Source organism: Bos javanicus, chromosome 5, assembly GCF_032452875.1.
Source record: "Bos javanicus breed banteng chromosome 5, ARS-OSU_banteng_1.0, whole genome shotgun sequence".
Taxonomy (NCBI): Eukaryota; Metazoa; Chordata; class Mammalia; order Artiodactyla; family Bovidae; genus Bos; species Bos javanicus.
This window is the reverse complement of record NC_083872.1, coordinates 118,348,788-118,373,346: the sequence shown is the minus strand read 5'-3', so window position 1 is coordinate 118,373,346 and position 24,559 is coordinate 118,348,788. Positions and strand designations below refer to the sequence as shown.

The window sequence follows — 24,559 nt, the reverse complement described above, 5'->3', positions numbered from 1 at the left end:
GGCAGTTTTTTGCTGAGCACAGGCCAGATGGTCAGGTGGTCTTTTTAGGGTGTGAATGTGCAGAGGAGAGCCTGATCCCCAGACACCCCAGGCCCACGGGGGCAAGGGGCTCGCGGGAGGGTGCTTTAGAGGAAGCTCCTCTCTGGGTCCTGGGGCTGGACAGGCAGGCGGGACAGTCCCAGGCTCTGCATGGACACTGTGGCCCAGGGCACAGTCCAGCTGGTCCTCACCTGCTGTGAGGTGGTCTCGGGCAGACGTGAGACCCCATCTGAGGCTCAGCTGTGGGTGGCTGTGCTCCCAGACTCACCTGCCTGTGGGCAGCTTTGCGCCCCTTCCAGGCTGTCCTCCTGGCCTGGGTTTCCCATCGTCCATCACCCAGAGGCCGTCATCCCCCGTCCTGCCACGTGGCCCTCCCCTCAGAATAACTCACACGTGGCTACTTCCAGGCTAGTGAGGAAGGCCCCCACGATCTTCAACAGCATCGTCACAGGGGTGGCGGCCAACACCTCTGCTGTTTCTACGGCTTAAGAGCCAGTCAGAGGCTGGCCCACACTCGGGGGCGGGGGGCGCCATAGTGGGAAGGGAAATCACAGGGGCCCCTGGAGAGCGTGCCCACCTCACACACCAAGCCTGCAATCATCTGAGCATCCGCTGAGGGCCTGAGACTGCGTCCCAGCAGGAGGCAAGGTGTCGAGGGTGCTCTTCCCTATTAATAGCTAATTTTTTGTAATAGCTAATTTTTTGTAATAGCTAATTTATAACCCCTGCTTCCATCTCTCTCCCCCCCACCAACTTTCCCTATCCCCCTCCAGCCTCCAGGAGAGGCTGCCTGGAATGACCACTCTGGCTGCTTGAGAAGGACAGTCCCTTGCCCATGTTGGGGACAACGGTCCCAGGACCTCAGGGAAACCTCCTGGACATCTGGGCAGGTGCTACCCACCGTCCATGCACTCACTCACGTATGCACTGACTCATTCAGCAAAAACTGTGTACCCACCAGACTCCTGAACGGAGGCAGTCACAGCAGAGAGCTGGGGCGGGCGGGGTCAGGGAACTGATACGTCAGGAGACACAGGGACAGTTTAATGTCAGTGGGGATGAGTCCTCTGAAGGAGCCCTCAGATGAGCAGCAACGGGTCCTTAAGTTGGAGAAGCTGGAAACCCACCGATGACCCCACACAGCGGCCTTGATAGCAGCGTCTCCTGAGGCAGGTGGCAAAGCCAGGCTTTGTTAGCAGACTGACCGCTGGAAGCAGGACGGCCGCTGCCTGCCGCGGTGCCCTTGTCGATTCGGAATAGGTGCGGAGGCAGGAAAACGTGCGGGAACCCCAGAGAAGATGGAGCTGCATTGCAAAACCAACACAGGGCTGTCGGGATTGGAACAGGCCACGAAACAGCCATTGCTGGTGGTCAGTTGCTCAGTCATTTCCAACTCTTTGCAACCCCATGAATCGCAAACCTTCAGAAGAGCCCCGTGAGCATATACACAGATGCACGCTTCAGAAGAATCCACAATTACAACGCGTGCAAATGAGGGCTTGGAAGGCCCCCAGAGGCTCCCCCTCACCAGGGAAAGCTGCAGTCCTGTCTGCAGCCCAGCTCAGGTAAAGCAGCCTCTGCAGATCACAGGGAGGTCAGCCACCTGCCAGGTCTCAGCTCCACTGAGCCCTGGGCCAAGGGAGACAAAGCCCCGTGCCCAAGATGGGGGGTCAGGGAGACAGCGGGAGGGATGATGCTAAAATCTGAGGAACAAAGGACAAGATTGCATTGGCTACTGGACTGACCTGGGCTGGGAAGATAAGGGGAAGCAGGGCAGCTGGAGCTGGGGGTGAGGTGAGCACCCCTTCGGCTGGGACGCTCCAGAAGTTCCAGGGCAGCCGTGGAAGTGGATGAGCTCCATTGGATCGAGAAGCCTGGGGCCTTGGCCTCCTGGACGGACGGGCCGGCCTGGAGGTCTCTGGGGAGAGGTGAGGGGTCCCGGGGCTGGAGCAGGGGAGCCCAGTCCTGGAGGGCAGGAGGGCCCAGTCTGAGCGCCCGGCCGGGCTCAGTGAAGCACCTGGAGGGGATGGTGGATTCCATTCTGGTGGCACGTGGGGCCACTGGTTTCAGTGGGACATAAACCTCCTTCAAAGACACAAACAGAACACGCTCCAGAGCTTGAGAATGTCTGAATCTGCATATCAAAAGTGCTCATTAACTACCAGGCGCATGAAGAAAGAACAGCAGCAGCAGGTAGACACCACGTGTTGAGAAGCTGAATCTCAGGGTCTGACAGAAAACGAGCAGGAGGAGACAGATGACACGTCAGCCTGGCTTCTGACTCCAGCTGCTCAGAGGAGAAGGCGGAGGAGAAACTTACCCGTGGGAGGAGACGGGTGCTTTAAGACACCCCAGCGAGGCTGCTGGTCCTTAGAGGAAGCTTCGGGAGAGATGGAGAGAGAATGAGCTATCTAGGAGCCATCCCAAAGCCCCCCCCGAAGCGAGCTGAGCAGTGGGCTGAGATGGGGGGAGACCAGCTGGGGGCACCACGGGGAGAAGCTGAGAGACGTCAGGCACCTGCAGAGCCGGGGGAGGTGCGAGGGTCCCCCAGAGTCACGGTGAGTCTACACTCACCAAGGTCAGGCCAAGGGCAATGGCCTTGGACTCAGGTCAAGACCCTGGGAGCCTCGCTGAGCAGCGGCCGGGTGGGCAGAGGGAGGAATTTCTCCCCAGCCGCTCACCCTGCCCTCCTGACTGCAGGTCCACGTGGGAGCCCCACTCTGCACCGCCTTCAGGCTTAGACCCACAGTGACCATGGGATGTTTCTGCAGCCAATCAACAAACTCCTTTCTCCCCGAGGGTGTGGCCAGTCCAGGTCGGGTTCCTGCCTCTTCAAAGACAGGGGTCCCGGGCCACAGAGGCCCGTGAGCCAGGTGAGCCCACATGCAGGCAGGTGGATTGAAGAGGCTCCAGGTGCGTCTGTATGAAGAACTGCCTCCAAGGGTGGACTCAGCACAGACCTGGGGCCCCGAGGCCACAGTGCTCCCGAAACCCAGGTAAAGTCCGGTCCCCAAAGGGAGAACTTTCCACAATCTGGTGACAGCTGGACAGCAGGTGGGTGGTGCTAAGGTGCCAGGGAGGAAGTGGACGACTGCACAGCATCCCACGGGCGCCCACCGGGTTCCACCGCTTCTCTGGACCCGCGGCCCAGGGCCTCTAGTCCGCCCAGGGCAGGACAGCCAGTGGCTTTCTGGTCTCCGGCCTCGCCATCCGTTCTTCTGCAGAGAAAAGGAGGAAAGATGCCCAGAGTGATCATGGACTTGACAGGGGGCCTCACGAGTGACAACCTGAGTTGGTTGTGCATCATGGATGCGGAGCGGGGTCTTCCCCCAGGCTGTGTGCTTCCCAGGAGGGGAAGCCCCCTCAGGAGGCTGCTTTCCCACTGCGGGGGGGTGACCACCCTGGCGTCCAGCTGCGCCTGGTGGACGAGGGCGGGTTAAAGTAGGAGGTGGCGTCAGCGTGTGCTTGGGTCTGCTGTTTCCAGAGAAGCCTGAATACAGATGGTATTTCATCCCGTGGAGGCTACTGTTTCTTTCTTTCTTTCCATAATTTACTAGAAAAAACGAAATAGTGTTGATCGGTTCCTCTAACTTTCAATAAGGAGTCAGAAAAGATAAATATGAAAGGCCTCAAATTAATTCCAAAGAGCTTAATTATTTTTTTTCCTGGGACACAGTCTTCCTGAAATGAGTTTTCCTATCTTCCGTGTGTTAGAGCAGCCCCCTGGCATGGCAAAAGTTTATTTTGGGCTTGGAGAATGAATTTGCAATGAAAAACTCACTGTCATAATCACCCATATTTGCATAATATGGGCTCTTCATTAGAGCGCAGAGAATAACATCAGCCTGATCATCGAATTGGATCCGCTGCTACTGGCTTCGAGGTGGTGAGACCCAGAGCGTCAGGGCTGACGGGCAGCAAGTAGAGGCAGTGTGGTGGAGGTAACAGCAAGCCCGGGGCTGGGCTGTCCGTGGAGATGCTCAGAGACAGAAAGCTTGTCTTCTTGACCACGCAGGGGGCTCCCTCAGGCTCACAGGAAGAGGTGCTGGCTCTGACATCCTCCGGGTTTTCACGGAGAAGCATAAATTCTGGAAAATAAAATAGCTCTCCTGAAGTCAAAATGTCCCAGGGTGGACTTTCTTAGCAACCTGTGCCAAGACCCCTGGGAGCAAAACTATGCAGCCATGTCCAATTCCCCGGACACACATGACATATACACACTCAGCACACACATTTACCATGCACACTCACATACCACACACACTCTTGTCTGCAGGCATTGTGCACACACACATACATGGCACATGGCACACGCCTACCTGATGGCATTGTGCATGCACACACACACACACACTCTTGTCTGCAGGCATTGCACACACACATTCTTGTCTGTAGGCATTGCGCACACACACACACTTGTCTGCAGGCACTGTGCACGTGCATGCACACACACACACACTCACACTGGTCGTCCTCACCCTTGATTAGTTTCATTTAGTGCCAAATGGAAATTCAGGCCCAGCGTGGGCTGGATTCAGAGCCCAGTGCAAAGCGCAGAAGCTATACATTGATTTCCAGATAGGGAACTGTAATTAGAAACAACTAGAAATAGAAATAATTGCTCCAAATTCAATTTCTTATAAGAAAGAAATGGATAATCACTAAGGAAGAAAGAGTTTCTGAACCAGACCTCCTGTGTGTGAGGAGCAGCGCTGGGCATAGGGGAAGTGTTCCCTGGGGGGCTCATCCTGGTCTGGGGGTAGAGGAAGACCCCCTTCCAGCTACGAGGGGGCTGCAGAGTTCAGCATGGGCCCAGTCCCTCTAACCCCCTTCCCTCCCTTCCTTGACCTCCGGCTTCCTCTGAGCCAGCGATTCCCTCCGTTCAGAGGTGTGGCTGGACCCTCTGCAGAAAAGCCTCTCCTGACGTCTTCCGCCACCCTCACTCCCCCAGGACCCTGCTCCAAGGCCACCCATCAGGAGGGCTCCTCCGCCTCTGAGGCCAGGATCCAGGCTTTGTCCTGTTCCTGATGCCTGGAGGGCTACGGCCATGGTCCGCTAGTATTTCTCTCAGGGCGGAACCAGCAGAGAAAGCACTGTTTCTAACATGTTTAAAGATGAGATGCTGAGGAATCTGATTCCTACAGTAGCTGCCTGACCCCCTGGAGGCACAGGGCAGTAGAACCCAGGCCTGTTGTACTGTTCGCGGCAGCAAAGCCTTGTGAACCCCTCTGCCCTGGGGATCTGAGTGCTAGGGGAGGGTGGGAAGGACGTGCAGAACAGGGGAGGCACAGCAAAATGAAGTTATGATTCACTTTTTCACCTGCTCTGCTAAGTGGAAAAGTGAAAGTGCTGGTCGCTCAGTCACCTGCGACTCTTCGCAACCCGATGGGCTCTGACCCTCCAGCCTCCTCTGTCCATGGGATTCTTCAGGCAAGAATACTGGAGTGGGTGGCCATCTTTTCTCCAGAGGATCTTTCTGATCCAGGGATCGAAAGTAGGTCTCCTGCATTACAAGCAGATCCTTTACAGTCTGGGCCACCAGGGAAGCCTTTTAATTGGGTGTTTAGGTCATTTGCATTTAGTGAAATTGTGAAATGGTTTGGATTTGACCTACCATTGGGCTATCTGTTTTCTATTTGCCGTATTTGCAGATTCCTTTCCTTCCTGTTTTACTACCTTTATCTGGATTAATTGATTATTTTTATGAGTTCATTTATCTCTTCTGTTGACTTCTTACCTATATTTTACAGCCATGTTGCTTTAGTACTTATCTTAACATTATACTGCAGATCTTTGTATTCTACCGTCAACTTTGCATAGTCTACCTCAGCTGAAGACAAAAGGAGAAGGAGGTGGCAGAGGATGAGACAGTTATCACAGACAGTATGTATCTATGATATATAATTATAGGTATAATTATATGTTACAATTATAATCATATGATATATAATTTTATAATATAATTATATTTTTATAATTATTATAATGTGACATATAATTATAGGTTATGATAGATAGTATCACCGACTCAAATGGACCTGAACTTGAGCAAACTCTGGGAGGCAGTGGAGGTCAGGGGACCCTGGCATGCAGCAGTCCGTGGGGTCACAAAGAGCTGGACACAATTTAGCGACCGGACGACAGCAACAGTCTTCCAGTATTCCCCTAAGAACCTTATAACAACATACAGCTGACTCTTGAACAACAGAGATCTGGACTCTGCAGCTCCACTTGCACGCAGACTTTTCCCAGTAAATGCCTCCTATGTTGCTACACGATGCGCCGTTGGCTGTATCCAAGGATGCAGATCCATAGACACAGAGGGTCAGCCGTGAAGCTGCAGGTGGATTTTCAGCTTCACGGAGGACTAGTTCCCATAACCCCTGCGTAGGTCAAGAGTCAACGTGCTTTCGTCCTGTCCTTTCCAGACTTCCCTTTCGTTGTCCTTTACTTCACTTCTACAGATGTTATAAACCTCATACTACCGTGGTACTATTTTTGCTCCCAACAGTAAAGATTTTTTAAAGATACTCAAATAATAAGAAAAACCTTTCTTTAATATTTCCGTGCAGTTTCCGTTTCCAGCATCATGGAATCCTTTATGTAGAGACAGCTTTCCATCTGTATTGCTTCCCATCTGCTGAAGAACTTCCTTTACATTTCTTGTAGGATGGATTTGTTGGTGCTGAATCCATTCAGCTTTTCGTGCCTAAAAAGTCGGTTTCTTGAAGATATTTAATTGGCTAAAAATTGACGGATTTTTTTTCTTTCAGTGGATTGAAGATGATACTTAACTGTTGTCTGACGTGTGTTGTTCCTGAACTGAAGCCTTCTGTTATTCTTACCTTTGTCTTTCTGTATGCACTGCGTTACTTTAATCTGGCTATTGCTTTCAAACCTTTTATTTTGAAATAATTATAGCTTCACAAGAAGTTTTGAAAATATTACAGAGGCGACAGGTACTCAGAATCCCCCAGGGGTTACATCTCACCTAATTTTAGTACAAGCTGAAAGTCTGGACTGAACTCCGTACAGTGTATGTGCATAGTTTTATCTCGCTTTACCACGGGTCTGGATTACTGCAGCCACCACCAAGTCGAGACACAGAACTATTCCATCACCGTGAAGACGCCCCTCACTCTTCATGTTTGTTATCACATCCACCTTCCTGTCTCACCCCGTCCCCAGTCCCTGACAATCACTCATCTCTCTTTTTTTTTTTTTAATCTATATGGGATCACACAGCATGTTCCTTTTTGACCCAGCTTTTTCATTCATCACACCGTCCTTGAGATTTCAGATTCATACAAGATTTGTATCTTTAAAAGTCTCATCCTTGTTTTTTATTGAGTAGCATTCCATGGTGTGAATGGATCACAGTGCTTTTAAACATTCACCTGCTGAGAAACATTTGGTTGTTTCTAGGTTTTGGATGCAGATGACACCACCCTTATGGCAGAAAGTGAAGAGGAACTAAAAAGCCTCTTGATGAAAGTGAAAGTGGAGAGTGAAAAAGTTGGCTTAAAGCTCAACATTCAGAAAACAAAAATCATGGCATCCGGTCCCATCACTTCATGGGAAATTGATGGGGAAACAGTGGAAACAGTGTCAGACCATTTTGGGGGGCTCCAAAATCACTGCAGATGGTGACTGCAGCCATGAAATTAAAAGACGCTTACTCCTTGGAAGGAAAGTTATGACCAACCTAGATAGCATATTCAAAAGCAGAGACATTACTTTGCCAACAAAGGTCCGTCTAGTCAAGGCTATGGTTTTTCCAGTGGTCATGTATGGATGTGAGAGTTGGACTGTGAAGAAGGCTGAGCACCGAAGAATTGATGCTTTTGAAGTGTGGTGTTGGAGAAGACTCTTGAGAGTCCCTTGGACTGCAAGGAGATCCAACCAGTCCATCCTGAAGGAGATCAGCCCTGGGATTTCTTTGGAAGGAATGATGCTAAAGCTGAAACTCCAGTACTTTGGCCACCTCATGCGAAGTGTTGACTCATTGGAAAAGACCCTGATGCTGGGAGGGATTGGGGGCAGGAGGAGAAGGGGACGACAGAGGATGAGATGGCTGGAGGGCATCACTGACTCGATGGATGTGAGTCGAGTGAACTCCAGGAGTTGGTGATGGACAGGGAGGCCTGGCGTGCTGCGATTCATGGGGTCGCAAAGAGTTGGACACGATTGAATGACTGAACTGAACTGAACTAAGGTTTTGGATATCATAAATGCAATTGTTATGAAAAATTGTTTACAGATTTTTTTTTTTTTTGCAGATTTAAGGTTTTATTTTTCTAGAGTAAATATATAGGAGTGTAATTTCTGGATCAAATGGTATGTTTAATGCATAAAGCACTGACATATTTTCCATAATGGCTATACCATTTTTCATCCCACCAGCAATGAATGAGAGATGGAGTTTCTCTCATCCTTGCCAGTTTATGATATTATAGTTATTTTTTGCTTTAACTGTTTTCGCTTTAACTGTTCTAATGAGTGTGGGTGAAATCTTGTCCTGGTTTTAATCTGTTATTTCCCTAACGGTAGTGATGTTAAGTATCTTTTGTGTGTTTACTTGCCATCTGCACATCCTATTCAGTGAAATGCCTTCATGCTTTTTGCCCATTTTCTATTGGATTTTTAAGTCGGGGATAGTACTTTTTATTTATTTAACTTATTAATGTTGTGTTTTGAGAGTTCTTTATAGTTTCCAGAAACCTGTTTTTTAAATCAGGTCTGCAATTTGCAAATACTTCCCCCCATCTGCTTCTCGCACTCTCACCCTCGTCACATAGTCTTTTGCGAGCAAATGTTTTCCTTTTGATGACAATCAATTGACCATATTTTTCCTTTTTGAATCATGTGTTTGATGTCATTGCTAAGAACTACTTACCATGCCTTAGGTTCTGTATATTTTCTCCTACATAGTCTTCCAAACGTCAAATGTTCTGCATCTCACATGTAAATGAGGATACATTTTGAATTAATTTTGTGTAAGCTGTAAGGTTTAGGCTGAGGCTGTTTTCCTTCTTTCCCTTTTGCGTGTGGATCTCCAACTGCTCTGGTGCCACGCCCCTGTCCTCTGTCTGCTGACTGTACTTGTGAGCAACTGCTTCCAGGTTCCATCCCTTTCATCTGTGTGTCTGTCCTTCTGCCAATGCCATGCAGTCTTGACTACTGGTGTTATGTGACAACTCTCGAAATCAAGGAGAGCGATTCACACATTTTATTTTTCTTTTCCAAGGTTGTTTTGTTTTCTGATTTCTTTGCATCTTCATATAAATTTTTGAAGAAACCTGTGTACATCTACAAAACTATCTTGCTGGAATTCTTATGGAATTAAATTAAACTAGCATATCAGTTAAAGGGAGAATCGCCACCTTCACAATGTTGGATCTTCAATCCATGCTAATACATGTCTTTCTATTTATTTAGATTTTTTATTTCCTTCACCAGCACTTGATCATTTCAACATTCAAGTCCCTCACATATTTTGTTACATTTACAAATGCTTAGATGTACAAATATGCCTAAGTACTTATTTTCAACCAATTAGAAATGGTATTGTATATTTTTAAGCATCAGTTTTCATGGGCATTGCTAGTGTATGGTAATGCAATTAACATTTGCATGTTGACTCTGTCTTCCGTGACACTGACAGATTCAGTTATTAGAAGGAGGTGATTATTTTTTGTATATACATTCCTATGGAGTTTCTAGGTAGACGATCTTGTCGTCTGTAAATAGCAGCCATTCTGGTTATTTCTTTCCAACTTGTACAGTCTTTATTTCCTTTCACAGCCTTATTTTTCACTGGCTAGCACTTCCAGCTCTGTGTTGAATAGCAGTGAGGAGAAAAAATGCCCTGGCCTTGTTCCCACTTGGAAGAAGCTCAGTCAGTCCCTCGCCGTTAGGTGGGACCTCATTTAAAGAGGAGTTTCGTAGTGTTCTTTATCAAGCTAAGGAAGTTCTCTATTCCTAGTTTTCCAAGAGTGGTTTTTCTTTAATATATCTATATTCAATGGACGGAGAATTTTGTCAGATGCTTTTTGTACGACTGTAAATTTCTTTCTTTAGCCTATCACTGATGTTTCGCAGGGGCTTCTCAGGTGACTCAGTGGTAAAGAATCTGTCTGCCAATGCAGGAGACATAAAAGACGTGAGTTTGATCCACGGTTTAGGAAGATCCCCTGAAGGAGGGCATGGCAACCCACTCCAGCTTTCTCTCCTGGAGAATCCCAGGGACAGAGGAGCCTGGCGGGCTATAATCCATAGGGTCACAAAGAGCTGGACACGACTGAAGCAATTCAGCACACGCATGCACTTGGTGTGCCTCGTTTTTTGATATTTAAATACTGATCTGGTCTTGATCCCTGAACTAAATCTCACTTGGTCACAGTATATACTTCACCGGTACATCAATGTGTTTTGTTAAGAATTCTTGATGGTATTTTGGTAACAATTTTTGCATCCAAAGTCATATTTGAATATTAATCTGAAATACTTTGTTTCCAAATTTTTCTGGCCTTGGCTCTGGTATCAATAACACTGGCTTCTGATATTGAGTTGAAAAATATTCTATACTTTTCCATTTTCTGGAAGTGATTATCAAAATCACTAACTCTTTAAATGCTTGGGAAATTCTCCAGTAAAAAAACTTAAACCTAGAGGTATCAGTTTTGGTCTATCTTACGGTGCTTTGTTCAACTCAATTGAAATCGAGTGTTTACGTGTTTCATCAAATCTTGAAGTTGTTTAACCATTATTCTTTTTTTAATACTTTTCAGTCCCACCCTTTTTCTCCTCTCTCCTGGGACTCCCCTGACACAAGTGTTAAATTCTCTGTTATGCTCCTCCATACCTCTGCTATGCAGCTGATTTTTGGTTAATTAATCAGTTCTTTTGTTATTTTCTCTGCTGTCCGCACTGCGTGATCCCTGTTGTTCTATGTCCAGCTCCCTGATCCTTTCCTCTGTCTTTTTCATTCAGCGCTGAGCTCATTGAGGATTTTTATTTCCGTCATTTATTTTTCAGTTCTGTAACTTCCATTTTCTGTTCTAAAATTTTCAGTTCTGAACTTTTTCATTTCTTTGTGGAGACTTTATATTTTTTTAGTTTGTCTTAAATGATTGAAATTGCTCTTCAAAGTATTTTTGAGATGACTTTTTGAATATCCTTTTCAGACAATTCTAACATCTGTGTCTTCTTAATGTTGGCCATGATTGTCTTTTCTCATTCAAGTTGAGATCTTAATGGTTCTTGGTATGATGCGCGAAGCTCAGTTGAAAACTGGGCACTTTGAAAGTTATTTTATGAGATTCTGGTTCTTATTTAAATCTTGTGTTTTATTAGGCCTCTCTGTGGGAGCAGATGGACCACCCCATCACCGCCGGGCAGAAATCTGGGAAGTAACTCGACCTCCACCCCAGGAGGGAGCCTCTCAACTGCTGGGCGTGGGATGCGGCCTCTACTCCACTGGTGATGGTGAAGGTCCTGACTGCTCACCAGGCCTTCCATGAAACCATCTCTCTGGGGAGGGGGAGAGCTGTCTCACTACCACTGGGTGGGTGTGGGACTCCCCACTGACACTGGGAGGTGGGGGCAGGGTTTCCCCTACTCAGCCTCTTGGGTGTGACCCCGGGGGGTCAGGAAGTGTTGGAATGCTTTCTTATAACCTGGCGAGAGGAAGTCCCCAGTCTGCGCTTGTTCTTTGCTGGCACGCTGAGGCGGGGGCCACAGCTTTTTCTATGGCATTGGTTGGAACAGAGGCTATTCCCTCCTGGTTCTTGGGGCTTTTTGTCCAAGCCTGTTGGTGCTTCTGGTTTTCAAGCTTCACCAGAATGGGACATATGAACCAAGACAAAACCCAGGGACACATGGTGGTTCTGTTTTCTCAGTCCCAAGACCCCTAGCCAGCCTGTCTTCTCTCCACCATTCGGAACTACATCATGTTTGTTTTATATATAATCACCATGATATGTGTGTGTTCTCAGCAGGAGGAATATGAACAATTATGTCTACTCCCTGTTTGAAGCTGAAGCTCCAATACTTTGGCCACCTTATGTGAAGAGCTGACTCATTGGGAAAGACCCTGATGCTGGGAAAGATTGAAGGCAGGAGGAGAAGAGGACGACAGAGGATGAGATGGCATCACTGACTCAGTGGTTGGATGGGCATGAGCTTAGCAAGCTCTGGGAGATAGTGAAGGACAGGGAAGCCCGGCGTGTTGCCTTGCATGGGGTTGCAAAAAGTCAGGCACGACTTAGGGACTGAACAACGAAACAAGGAGCAATCACGCTAATGCCAGGGTCGTTTTGCCAGGGAAATCCTGTTCCCAAAATGACGAGAACACTGGATGCGACAGACAGCCTGTGAGGGGGTGATTGAGACCTGGTGTCTCCTTGTCTTCTGCAGCTTCGACGCTTCCAAGCCAACTTCTCCACGGCCGTGAGAGTAGGAGATCTTTGCTCACTCCCTGCTCTAAAATATTTGGTGGCTCTTCTTGTCCCCAAACATAAATCCAATCTTAATTTTGTCCTTTAATGGCTTTCTCAGTCTGCCTTCGCATCATCACCTCCTAATGCTTTCCTCAGCTCTCTTGCAACTTCTTTAATATTGTCTTCAGGGAAAACATGGATAATTTTCTCATCCATCCTCCTTGCCACTTAGGATGGCTCCATGGAATGCTTCACCGTTACCACACAGTGACTCCCAGGGCTCCTCCAGCTCTCCACACACTTGATGTGCGTGTGTGTGTGTGTGCTCCTTGCTTCAGTCATGTCCAGCTGTTTGCAACTATATGGACTGTAGCCTGCCAGGCTCCTCAGTCCATGATATTCTCCAGGCAAGACCGGAGTGGGTTGCCATGCCCTCTCCAGAGGGTCTTTCAGATCCAGGGATCGAACCTGCATCTCTTACTGCATAACCACTATCACCACCTGGGAAGTCCTCCATGCTTGGCAACTGAGGGTAAATACCTGGCTGGTTGGGGTGGGTGTGGCGCACAGACTTACATCCAGTTGGTGATGGACATGCTGCTGGCTTGAGCGAGGGTGCAGTTGGTGCCTGGGAGCTCAGGGTAAGATGAAGAGCTATCTCCATGGGCAGTCCCTGGAGCACCTCACCCGCAGCTCACCAATGATCAGCAGCCCTGCAGGTGAGGGCCAGCTCTCCTTTGAGACAGGGAGCTCTGAGCCTTTGGTCACAGCTGGGGGTCAATGGCCAACCCAGGGTCATTCTAGAAGAGGTTTTCAGGGAGGAGATGGTGGACTGTATGCTGAGTGGGTACTTTGGTGGGGTGGGGGCACCCCAGAACACAGATAGCAGGATGCATGCCTGGGGTCAAACCAACCCCCAAGGAGAACACACTCCTGAAGCCTGGCCAGGCTCAGAAGCCACATCCAGCTAGAATCAGTGCACAGAGACACTTAGGGTGATGTTTGGTGAAAGGGGATCAGGGGCCAGGACAGCCCACATCCTGGCTGACCTCAGTCTCTAGTAATAGCAATAGCAATAGTAATAGTAATAGCAACTTTGACAGCAGTTGTAATAATTTCAGCCAAACTTCACTTCCCACTCAGGAGGCACTTTCTTAGACACTATTTCATTTCATCCTCTGAGGGTTACCCAGCCCTCACTTTCTTTTTATTCTAAATTTGATTTATTATATACATGTTCATCGGAGAAGGTAATGGCACCCCACTCCAGTACTCTTGCCTAGAGAATCCCGTGGATGGAGGAGTCTGGTGGGCTGCAGTCCATGGGGTCGCTAAGAGTCGGACACGACTGAGCGACTTCACTTTCACTTTTCACTTTCATGCATTGGAGAAGGAAATGGCAACCCACTCCAGTGTTCTTGCCTGGAGAATCCCAGGGACGGGGGAGCCTGGTTGGCTGCGGTCTACCGGGTCACACAGAGTCGGACACGACTGAAGTGACTTAGCGGTAGTATACATATTCATGGTTTCCGACATGGCGCTAGTGGTAAAGAACCCGCCTGCCAGTGCAGGAGACGTAAGAGATGTGAGTTTGACCCCTGGGTCAGGAAGAGCCCCTGGAGAAGGGCATGACAACCCACTCCAGTATTCTTGCCTAGAGAATCCCATGAACAGAGGAGCCTGGTGGGCTACTGTCCATAGGGTCACAAAGTCGGACACAGATGAAGCGACTTAGCATGCATGGATACGTAGTCATGTCCATGCTTTACAAAAATGCATAAAAGCACATCATTTATTTATCTACATGCTTAATTTTTTATTTCTTTTTATATTAGCCTTCCCTTTCACTCTCCTCCTCAAACCCACAATATCCACTGTCTCCCTGAACTTCAGCACTGGGAAACTCATACCAGCTAAACTTCTGAATTCAGATGTATATATATATGTAGATATATACATATTCATATATATATGTATTTTATATATAGATGTATAATATATATTACATATAAGTAGAATATATACTTGTATAGCACACATATATATAACACACATATATGTATATAATTATATCTAAATGTGTATTATATGTATATATCTCTACACAGACATGCATGCATGCACATCACGTCTGTCACATGCAAAAATGCACAGTGCGTGTACATGTAAATACACGTCTGCATGAGGCCCCTATACTTAACGGGCAGACTTTGTATTGTGTTCGCGTTTTGCAATGATGAATTTTACTAAACACCCCTTCAGCACCTTGCCTTCAAGCTGGGTCATGTCTTGTCCCATCTTGTCCATCCCCGCATCACCTGGCAGAGCTCAGCTTTGCTTTCCTGAGTGGCTGCATCCCCTCCACACTGTGAATCTCCACAAAGCTATTTACTTTCAAGTTCATGTTTCAGCTCTTCCATGCGAACATGGCTGTTGTCGAACGTGAACTTTGTAGCAGCTGCATGTGCTTTTCTATTAAAAAAAAGTCACACTTAGGTTTTGTTTTTGCTTTTTAAGGATAAAACTTCAAAGAGCCCTGCTGTAAAAATACAAAATTCATAAAATTCATGATGAGCTCAGAAATCAAGCGGAGTTTGCAAAGGAGCAGCTCAACGAATCAGGAAGAAGTTCCAATGCCTTTGAAATGCAAGTTTAAAAATTTCAGGCTGTGCAGGGTCTAGGAAAGTTAGCGCTGCTTCCTTTTTTTTTTGTCTCTCTCTGTTTCTGAACTTCAAACCATTTTAAGAAGCTGTAAATTATCTTTCCTCTTAGTTATATCGACTGAGCCCCTGTATGTCCGTAGTGCTGCAGGCTGGAAGGAGGGAGACAGTCCTGGACCAGCACAGATGCACCTTGTGCCTCAGACCCTGGTGGGACTGCAGGACACGCATCCTCGCTGAGTTCCGGAGGGCCCTGATGGGGAGTCAGCACAGAGGGGAGAAGCAGCCAGGGGTTTGGTAGGTTAATCACCACAGAGGAGCTGCAGCTTCCTTGGGTCCTGGAGACTCAAGCTTCTAAGAACAGATGACAACCCTGCCCTCAAGGAGCATGCTCCCTCCTGAGAAACTGATGCTCTCCAGGCCTGGGTTGGTGCGTGCAGTTCCAGAAACATAGAGGTCGATGAAGCAAGGGCACCGGTCTCCATTTGGTGGGGACAACATTGACACCTCGGTGGACACCACTGCGGGCCCAGCAGGATGGAGTCGCACCACTGTTACCACACCCAGATGCTTCCCAGGGCACTTAGCATAAAGCCCAGAGTAGCCAGGATGTGAGTAAGAAGGCAGGGGACGATGTGCCCACCTCCTGGGCCTCCCCCCTCCCTTGTTCCCTGGCATCTTGCTCAGTCACTCAGCCTCCTCTCTGTTGCTTTAAACTGCCAGTCCCTTCGTCTCTACTGCTCCTTGTTGCCCATTATGTTTGCAGTCAAGTGATGGGAACATGGGAACCTTCCCCGCATTGCCCCCCATCCCACTGTGCATATAATTCTGGAGATGTGATGTCTGCAAAAGCAAAATGCTGGACTGACAACTGGCTTCACACTTAAGCTGCATGATCAGGAGCATCAGGGACAGACAGTGACTCTGACACAACATCAAGAAGAGATGAGATGGAAATCCAGGAGGGCAGGCAGGAAACTCCTCCACGGCATTTTTCACTTTCAGAAAAGTGATAATGGTGATGATGGTGGTGATGGTAATGATGTTGGTGGTGATGGTGGTGTGATGGTGTTGATGGTGATGGTGGTGGTGATGGTGGTGTTGGTTGTGGTGATGGTGATGATAGTGGTGTTGATGGTGGTGTTGATGGTGATGGTGGTGGTGATGGTGATGATGATGGTGGTGATGGTGGCGAAGGTGATGATGGTGCTGATGATGGTGGTGATGGTGGCGAAGGTGATGATGGTGGTAATGGTGGTGCTGATAGTGATGATGGTGGTGTTGATGGTGTTGATGTTGGTGATGGTGGTGATGGTGATGACAGTGGTGTTGATGGTGGTGTTTATGATGGTGATGATGGTGGTGTTGATGGTGGTGATGGTGGTGAAGGTGATGATGGTAATGGTGGTGGTGATGGTGATGGTGGTGGTGATGGTGGTGGTGATGGTGATGGTGATGGTGGTGGTGATGATGGTGGTGATGGTGGTGAAGGTGATGATGGTGATGGTGGTGATGGTGGTGAAGGTGATGATGGTGGTAATGGTGGTGCTGATAGTGATGATGGTGGTGTTGATGGTGGTGATGGTGGTGATGGTGATGATGGTAATGGTGGTGGTGATGGTGGTGGTGGTGGTGGTGGTGGTGGTGAAGGTGATGATGGTGGTGATAGTGATGATGATGACTGTGATCATGATATGGTGGCGATGATTATAATGAAAGTAATAATCGTTGTGGTCACAGTGGGAGTCATATAGTGATTCTCAGTGCTTGGTGACTGGGAGCAAGCAATGTGCTGGGCATCGTATGCTCTTTCCAGGTTGCCGTTTGCTGTTGCTCAGTCGCTGTCATGTCTGGCTCTTTGTGACCCCTTGGACTGCAGCATGCCAGGCTTCCTTGTCTTTCCAGGGGTCTACATTTTGCCCTCTTGTCAACCCTATGAGGCAGGGACTGGTTTCATAGATAAGGAAACTGAGGCTTATACAGATTACATGCCTGAGCCCAGGTCTGTCTGAACCCCAAGCCCATGCCCTCACCATAGTGCTCTCCTCCCAACAGTTCAGCGAGAGTATGGGACCCATAAAGCAGAACCCTGAAGAATTACAGGCATGATCCAGGTGGGGAGGTTTAGAGAAGGCTTTGAAGGGCAGGCGGAGGATTTGGGCTTAATTAAAGTGGGGGATGGGAAACCAATTTAACATTTCTTTCCCTGATAGCTCAGTTGGTAAAGAATCCACCTGCAATGCAGGAGACCCCGGTTTGATTCCTGTGTTGGGAAGATCCACTGGAGAAGGGAAAGGCTCCCCACTCCAGTATTCTGGCCTAGAGAATTCCATGGACTGTATAGTCCATGGAGTCACAAAGAGCTGGACATGACTGAGCAAAAAAAAAAAAAAAAACCCCGGTGGAATAGGATCTGGACTTCCTAGGATGACAGGCAGAGGGCTGGGGGCCCTATAGGTGTGTGCTCAGGTAGAAAGCCCCAGATTTTCAACCTCAGAGACTTCATTGTGTGGGTACATTTTTCACTGAATATGCTCAGTGTAGACTGAACTCTTAGCTGGGGTGGGTGGTTTGTACAGTGGGACCCTGTATCCTCAGGTTCTGCCTCTGCAGGTTCAACCAACCGTGGATGGAAGGGTAGAAAAGACTCCCACCCCTTAAAGCCAGAAAGTTTCAAAAAGCAAAGCTTGAATTTGCTGCTTGAAGACAACTATTTACATAACATTTACATTGACTTTACAACTATTTACATAGCATTTACATTGTATTAAGTATTATAAGTAATCTAGAGATGATTTAAAGTATAGAAGAGAAGGTGCTTAGGTTATAAGCCCTTTAATATGAGAGCTTGAGCATGCCTGGGTTTTGGTATCTGTGGGGGTCCTAGAACCAAACCCCATGGATACCAAGGGCTGAATGTGCTCAGCTATCCACTCTGAGCTCCATGGCCCTATTCCTGAGGGTCACAGAGCCTCCCCCCAGGCAGAAACCATGCACAGAGGTGTCTTCTACACAGAATGTAAGGAAGACTTCAGGACTGCTGGTGCTGACAGTCCACAGTGGAGAACACTGAATCTCCTCGCAGGCACCAGGGACAATGCAGGGACTCTGATGGCCAAGGCTTCCAGCAACATGTGAGTTGAAAAATCTGTGATGGCAGCAAAAGGAAAACAGGGCCAAAACCGAGTGGGCTACGTTTCCTCTCTGCTGGTGGCCTGAGCTGTGTTCATAGTCCATCTCTGGAGCTCACGCTTCTCTGGGCCAGGCTGGGCTCTGATCCCCCACTCTCAGCCCTGGAATACATCTGTGCCTCTGTTCTTCTAAGAGCATCCATTGATCCAGGTCCGTGGGACCTGTTTCTGTCTACAGCTTCCTGTGGTGCTGGTCAACCTGGAGAGAGCTACCAGCAGCAGGCCAGCTCCACAGCCCTGCACTGAAGGCTTCCTGATTGGAGACTGGGGGCAGGGGCTGCCCTTCACCCACACGAGTCCAAGCCTGGCTCAGACAGGGCAGGCATGAGGGACCTCCTGGCACGAACTCAGGAGCCTTTCTCGATAAAGAGGAGCAAACAGCCAGCCTCCGAGGCTCCAGGAGCCTAATCTGGATTCCCAGGTGGCTGGGGCCCAGATGGGGCTTTGTACGGAGGTACTCAAGCAGAAAGGCTGCTCAGCCCATTGTGATCCTATTAGGAGACGAGAAGTTAATGAACAGTGTGTTCTCTCTTGCCTTCCCTGTCTGCCTGTGGCATGTCGTGTTTATCTACTTACTTATGGAAATCCAGGCCTCCTTAGCAGGCAGAGCGGAGAAGCAACGTCTTGTCTTCCTAAGACGCTGGATCGCATCATTCCGGTTGGGCACAGGCCTTGATCGGGCTCTTTAAGACTCAATCAGACATCCTTAACCCTTCCTCCACCCGGACCCTTGTTGCTTTACGTGGCTCTTTAAGGATGTGAGAAACAAAGAGCTGCTCGAAGAACAAAGGAATTCCCAAGGAAGGACTTTTATTAAATTTTATTATAAGCTTCAAGATGCACCAAGCAGGAAGAACAGCTGCAGTGTAAGGAGCTCATGAAGGGCATTCAAAGTCAAAAACGCTGTAGCTGAGCTATCCGGCTGTGTCCTCCAAAGGTACAAAGGCCGGCTCCTGACTGTGAGTGTCCTGAGCACCTCCCTTACCCCAAGGACTCAAGCACAGTGGTTCAGAGCAAGGGTCCGAAGGTGTGGACCCATCATCCGGCAGTCTTCTGTTGGGAAGAGCCTCCCTGGAGGGCGCTGTGGACATGGATTGAGCCCAAGGGAAGATGCGTCCTGGATAATCTAGGACAACTGTCAGCATACGGAGCTATCTTTGTGTGACGGTGGCAGCCGCTCCTTCTTTCTGAGCATTAACCTCACCCCAACACCGTGCTGAGTGCCAGGTGCAAACACCGAGAGCTGTGACAGGTGGCCCGGTGCTTGGTGGCACAGACCCACCGTCAATGGTGCTCACTGGTTCCGGAGCTGCTGGGCAGTTCTGGCTCGAGGTTTCCCATGTGGCTGCAGCCAGGCCATGGTCATCTGAAGGTCTGACGGTGGCCAAAGGATCCACACGGGTGGCCTTTGGTGCTGGCTCTTGGCTCTGTTCCCTTCCAGTGAATGCCTGCAGAGGCTGCTTGAGCAGCGTCCTGAAGCACTGGCCGCCTGCCCTCACATCAAGCTGTCCCAGCTTGAAGGCCAGGTGGGAGCTGAAGCGGCTTTCACAGCCTTGACATTCTGAATTCTGGGGATCAGGCAACCCTGACTCACAAAGAAGGGCATCCTCCGAGGATGTGAGCCCTGGGAGGCATGGCTCTCTGGGGGGCCCTGGGGATGGGTACCACAATCTTCCCTCTGGCTCCAGTGATTCCATCTCTCATAGGCAGTCCAGTAGAATGCTCCCTTCTCTCTGAGCCCTCACCTTAGCCTCCCAGGCACACCACCTACTGGGGGTGGAGAGAGGTTGTAACAATTATTATACAGTGTGGAACTTTGGGCTCGCAGATGGCGCAGTGGTAACCTGCCTGCCAATGCAGATAGACCTAGAGACGTGGCTTCGGTCCCTGGGTTGGGAAGATCTCTGGAGGAGAATGTGGCAGCCCACTCAGTATCCTTGCCTGGAGAATCCCGTGGACAGAGGAGCCTGGTGAGCTACAGTCCCTGGGGTCACAAAGAGTCAGACATGACTGAGCCCACATGAGCAAGAGAGCATGGAATTTAGGAGAAAAACTATTAATAATACGGAGCTACTACAGTAATTGGTATGCATGGCGCTGCTGACGAAATAACACATGCATTCTTGTTTTCTCCATAAGACTCCCAAAGAGGGATTTCTCTCGGGCCACAGCTCAGGGGAACTCGGACCAGCTCCTGACCAGTTGTGTTCTTATTTTGATAAATGCTGCTGCTGCTGCTGCTAAGTTGCGTCAGTCGTGTCCAACTCTGTGCGACCCCATAGACAGCAGCCCACCAGGCTCCCCCGTCCCTGGGATTCTCCAGGCAAGAACACTGGAGTGGGTGATAAATGCTGCATCGCACAACAATTTCTACCTGCTCTGGCAGTCAGGCAACTTGTGCCAAATCCCCAGCCCCTCGTGAGGGCCACAGGAGGGGGCAAATGAGAAGTGCCCAGGGCTGGCCCTGACCCTGACCACTCGGTCCTTACACGCTCTGCATCAGGTAGCACTGATGTCAAACCCACCACATGTTCCGCAGTGGTCTCTGGGCAGTGGGAAGGCGCGGAGTCCAGGGGAAGCCCTGCATGCTGTGTCCCACCACCCTAGTGACCTCGGGTCATAACCAACCTCAGTGTTCCTCCCTGTATCCATCACATGCGTCCTGCTGACGTGGTCTGGCTCAAGAAGCAGCTCCTCCCAGAAGGCCTTCCTCTCCCCTCTCCCACTCTGCCCGGGCTGAGTGTGAGTGACCCCTCCCTCCCGGGGACCTAGCGATGTCCACGTGGAGAGGACCTGGGGCCTCTGGCCCACAGCCAACAGCTCTGCGTGCGGACCTGGATTCACCTCCTAATGGAAACACTGACAGAAACGTACCCAGGAGTCAGGTGGCACGGTGCCCGCCTCACATCCATTGCTTCATTCACTCTAGGATCACTCATTCGTTCAGTAAGTTGTCTGCCGCAATCGTCTGTGCATGTACCCGGCTCCCTGTATGCTCTGAAGGCCCAAGGATCAGGAACTTGGATTCTAAGAAGAGAAGACAGCAGACACTGAGGCCAGACAGAAATGAATGGAAATCAGGCGTGCTCACAGGTGACGTGGGTGCTCGGTAAAGATGCATCTGCGTGGCCTGTGGGGTGACCAGGTGCCATCCGAGCTCACCCTTCCAGGAAGCCTTCCTGAGTCCATGACCGGCGGGTGGGGATGGGAGTGAAGCACAGGGCCGCTTGGGGAGTGTCGGGAAGACACTGACCTGTGGGGGCCAGAAGAGCCAAGGCTCGGCCTGGGCGGCCGAGGGAAGGAGGAAAACCAGGGCAGCCGCCGGAGATCCGCACTGGTGACGCAGAAAAGGAATGAGGGGTGAGGTCACCCACCACACAGCCCCCGAGCCCGCACACCCACCCAGCCCCAGCCCGCTCTTTCGGGCCCCGTCCTCCAGATGGGCTGCTCGGGGCCCGCCAGGCCTGCCTCTTTCCTTGTGTCTGTCTGCACGTCATTTCTTTCTTCTGAAATTCACTTGTGTGAATCTTTCTGCAACCTGCTCACTTTCCCAACGCTCTCTTTGTGACTGTAGACCGTCAGACTCCCCGTCCATAGAATTCTCCAGGCAAGAACAGTGGAGTGGGTGGCCATTCCCTTTTCCAGCGAATCGTCCTAACTCAGGGATTGAACCTGGGTCCCCTGCATTACAGGCGGCAGATTCTTTATCATCTGAGCCACAGGGAAGCCCATGTTTGTGAGGACTGTGTATGCTGTTACACATAATCCCAGGTCATTTATTTTCTCTGTAAAGTGTTTCTTTGTATGAATAAACCACAATTTATTTACCCATTTTCTTTCTGATGGATTTCTGCTGTTTCTGATTTTTTATATATAGCAGACTAATTTGAACAGCAGTAACCAACCCTGAAAGGGGCTCCTTGTCACTCACGTAAAGGCTGAACACGAGACCGCAAGTGAAATTGCTGGCTGGGCGATGGGAACTGCACAGCTCACGTCTGCCGGCGATTGACAAACATCCCTGCAGAGCAGTGATACGAGCACAGCCTCCTGCCCGGTGCAGGTGTGTCTCCTCCTCGAGTCTTCCGGCCCCCAGGAGAGTGTGCCATTCTCACATCCTGGTAGGTGTTGTCTTGGTCTGCTCAGGGGGTTGCAAGAATGTGCTAGAAGAAAGCCACAGTCTGTGTGGCTTATAAACATCGAATATTAACCTCTCACAGCTCTGGAGGCTGGAGGTCCAGCCCCGTGGGAGCCCAGGGTGGGCCTGACAACCCTCCCCAGGTTGCAGAGGCTGAGTCCTTGCTGTGTCCCCGTGTGGTGAAAGGGGTGACAGAGATCTGGGGTCTCTTTATTCATTTACTTTTGGCTGCACTGGGTCTTGGCTGCACCATCCAGGACCTTTAAGGCACCGGCGACCCACTCCAGTCCTCTTGCCTGGAAACTCCCATGGATGGAGGAGCCTGGTAGGCTGCAGTCCATGGGGTTGCTAAGAGTCGGACAAGACTGAACGACTTCACTTTCACTTTTCACTTTCATGCACTGGAGAAGGAAATGGCAACCCACTCCAGTGTTCTTGCCTGGAGAATCCCAGGGACTGGGGAGCCTGGTGGGGTGCCGTCTATGGGGTTGCACAGAGTCGGACAGGACTGATGTGACTTAGCAGCAGCAGAGGCTCAGTAGTTTTGGCACCTGGGCTTGGTTGATCTGAGGCATGTGGAAAAGTAGTTCCCCAACCAGAGATTGAACCCATGTCTTCTGCATTTGACGGCGGATTTTTAACCACTGGACCACCTGGGGAGTTCCTCTGAATCTCTTTTATAAGGACACTAATCTCATCTATGGGGGCTCCATCCATATGACCTCATCCCCTCTCAAAGGCCCCACCTTCTAACACCATCACACTGGGGGTTAGGAAGGATCTCAATATGTATATTTTGGGGGGACACATTCAAGCAGTAGACAGCAGGTATGAAAATGTAACTCACTGAGACTGTAAAATGTGCTTCCTGAATTATTAGTGAGCTTGGATTTTTTTTTATATGTTCATTCAAGATTCTAGTTTCTTTTTCTAGGATACATTTCTCACAGTCTTTGACTTTTCTGCGGTGGTTCTCTGTTCTTGTTGATCGGTGCATGTTCTCTCTGTGGTCCAGGGCCTGACCTTTCATCAGTGAATATCTTCTTGCAGATGTGGCCTCTGTTTACAGTGTCCTTTTACCAAACCAAGGTTTTGATTTTTAATGCCATTGAATTTATTCAGGTTTTCCATTGTGACTTGTGTTAAGACTCATGTAAAAATAAATGATGTGAGAGTTGGATCATAAAGAAGGCTGAGCCCCAAAGAATTGATGCTTTCAAACTGTGGTGCTGGAGAAGACTCTTGAGAGTCCCTTGGACAGCAAGGAGATCAAACCAGTCAATCCTAAAGGAAATCAACCCTGAATATTCATTGGAAGGACTGATGCTGAAGCTAAAGCTCCAATACTTTGGCCACCTGATGTGAATAGCCAACTCACTGGAAAAGACCCTGGGATGCTGGGAGAGATTGAGGACAGGAGGAGACGGGGATGACAGAGGATGAGATGGTCAGAGGGCATCACTGACTCAATGGATGTGAGTTTGAGCAAGCTCTGGGAGATGGTGAAGGACAGGGAAGCCTGGTGTGCTGCAGTCCATGGGGTTGCAAGGAATCGGACATGACTGAACGACTGAACGATAATAACAAAAATTCATTATTCACCCTGAAGTCATAAAGGTAGTCTCCTCTATTGTCTTCTACTATGTGAAGCTCTGCCTCTGTCCTTAGCCAGCCTCACACGGTCTTGCTTGGGTCACTGTTATACTCAATCATTTCATCTGCTGTGGCAAAAGGCTTCCGGGTGTTCTGAACCCTCTTCCTCCCTGTGAAGACAGAATCAGCTTGACTTAGTCTGACCATCCCTGACAGCATTTGACTGGGCTTGCTTCTACTTTGGGGTGAGTCTGTAAAAAGGGACATATGTTCCACACCGGCCTGCTTCTCTCTGCACGTGTGCTAAGTCACTCAGTCGTGTCCTACTCTTTGTGACCCCATGGACCGTAGCCCAATGGGCTCCTCTGTCCGTGGAATTTCCCAGCCAGGAATACTGGAGTGGGTTACCATATCTTCTTTCAGGGGATTTTCCTGACCCAGGGATAGAACCCCCATCTCCTGCGTCTTCTGCATTAGCAGGCAGGTCCTTTACTACTG

General features: G+C 49.3%; 1 protein-coding gene across 1 annotated transcript in view; it reads right to left on the bottom strand.

Annotated features, from left to right (window-relative positions):
* Positions 1–3,820: 3,820 nt before the first annotated feature.
* The window catches only part of LOC133248796 (uncharacterized), a 90,376-nt gene continuing 69,637 nt past the window's right edge, over positions 3,821–24,559 (bottom strand). Inside the window, exons 6-7 of the mRNA XM_061419099.1 lie at positions 21,311–21,357; positions 3,821–4,127 (exon numbers count right to left, since the gene is read on the bottom strand). Of these exons, the coding sequence (XP_061275083.1) occupies positions 3,889–4,127; positions 21,311–21,357 (286 nt within the window). The 3' untranslated portion in view covers positions 3,821–3,888. The remainder of the gene's footprint in view (positions 4,128–21,310; positions 21,358–24,559) is intronic.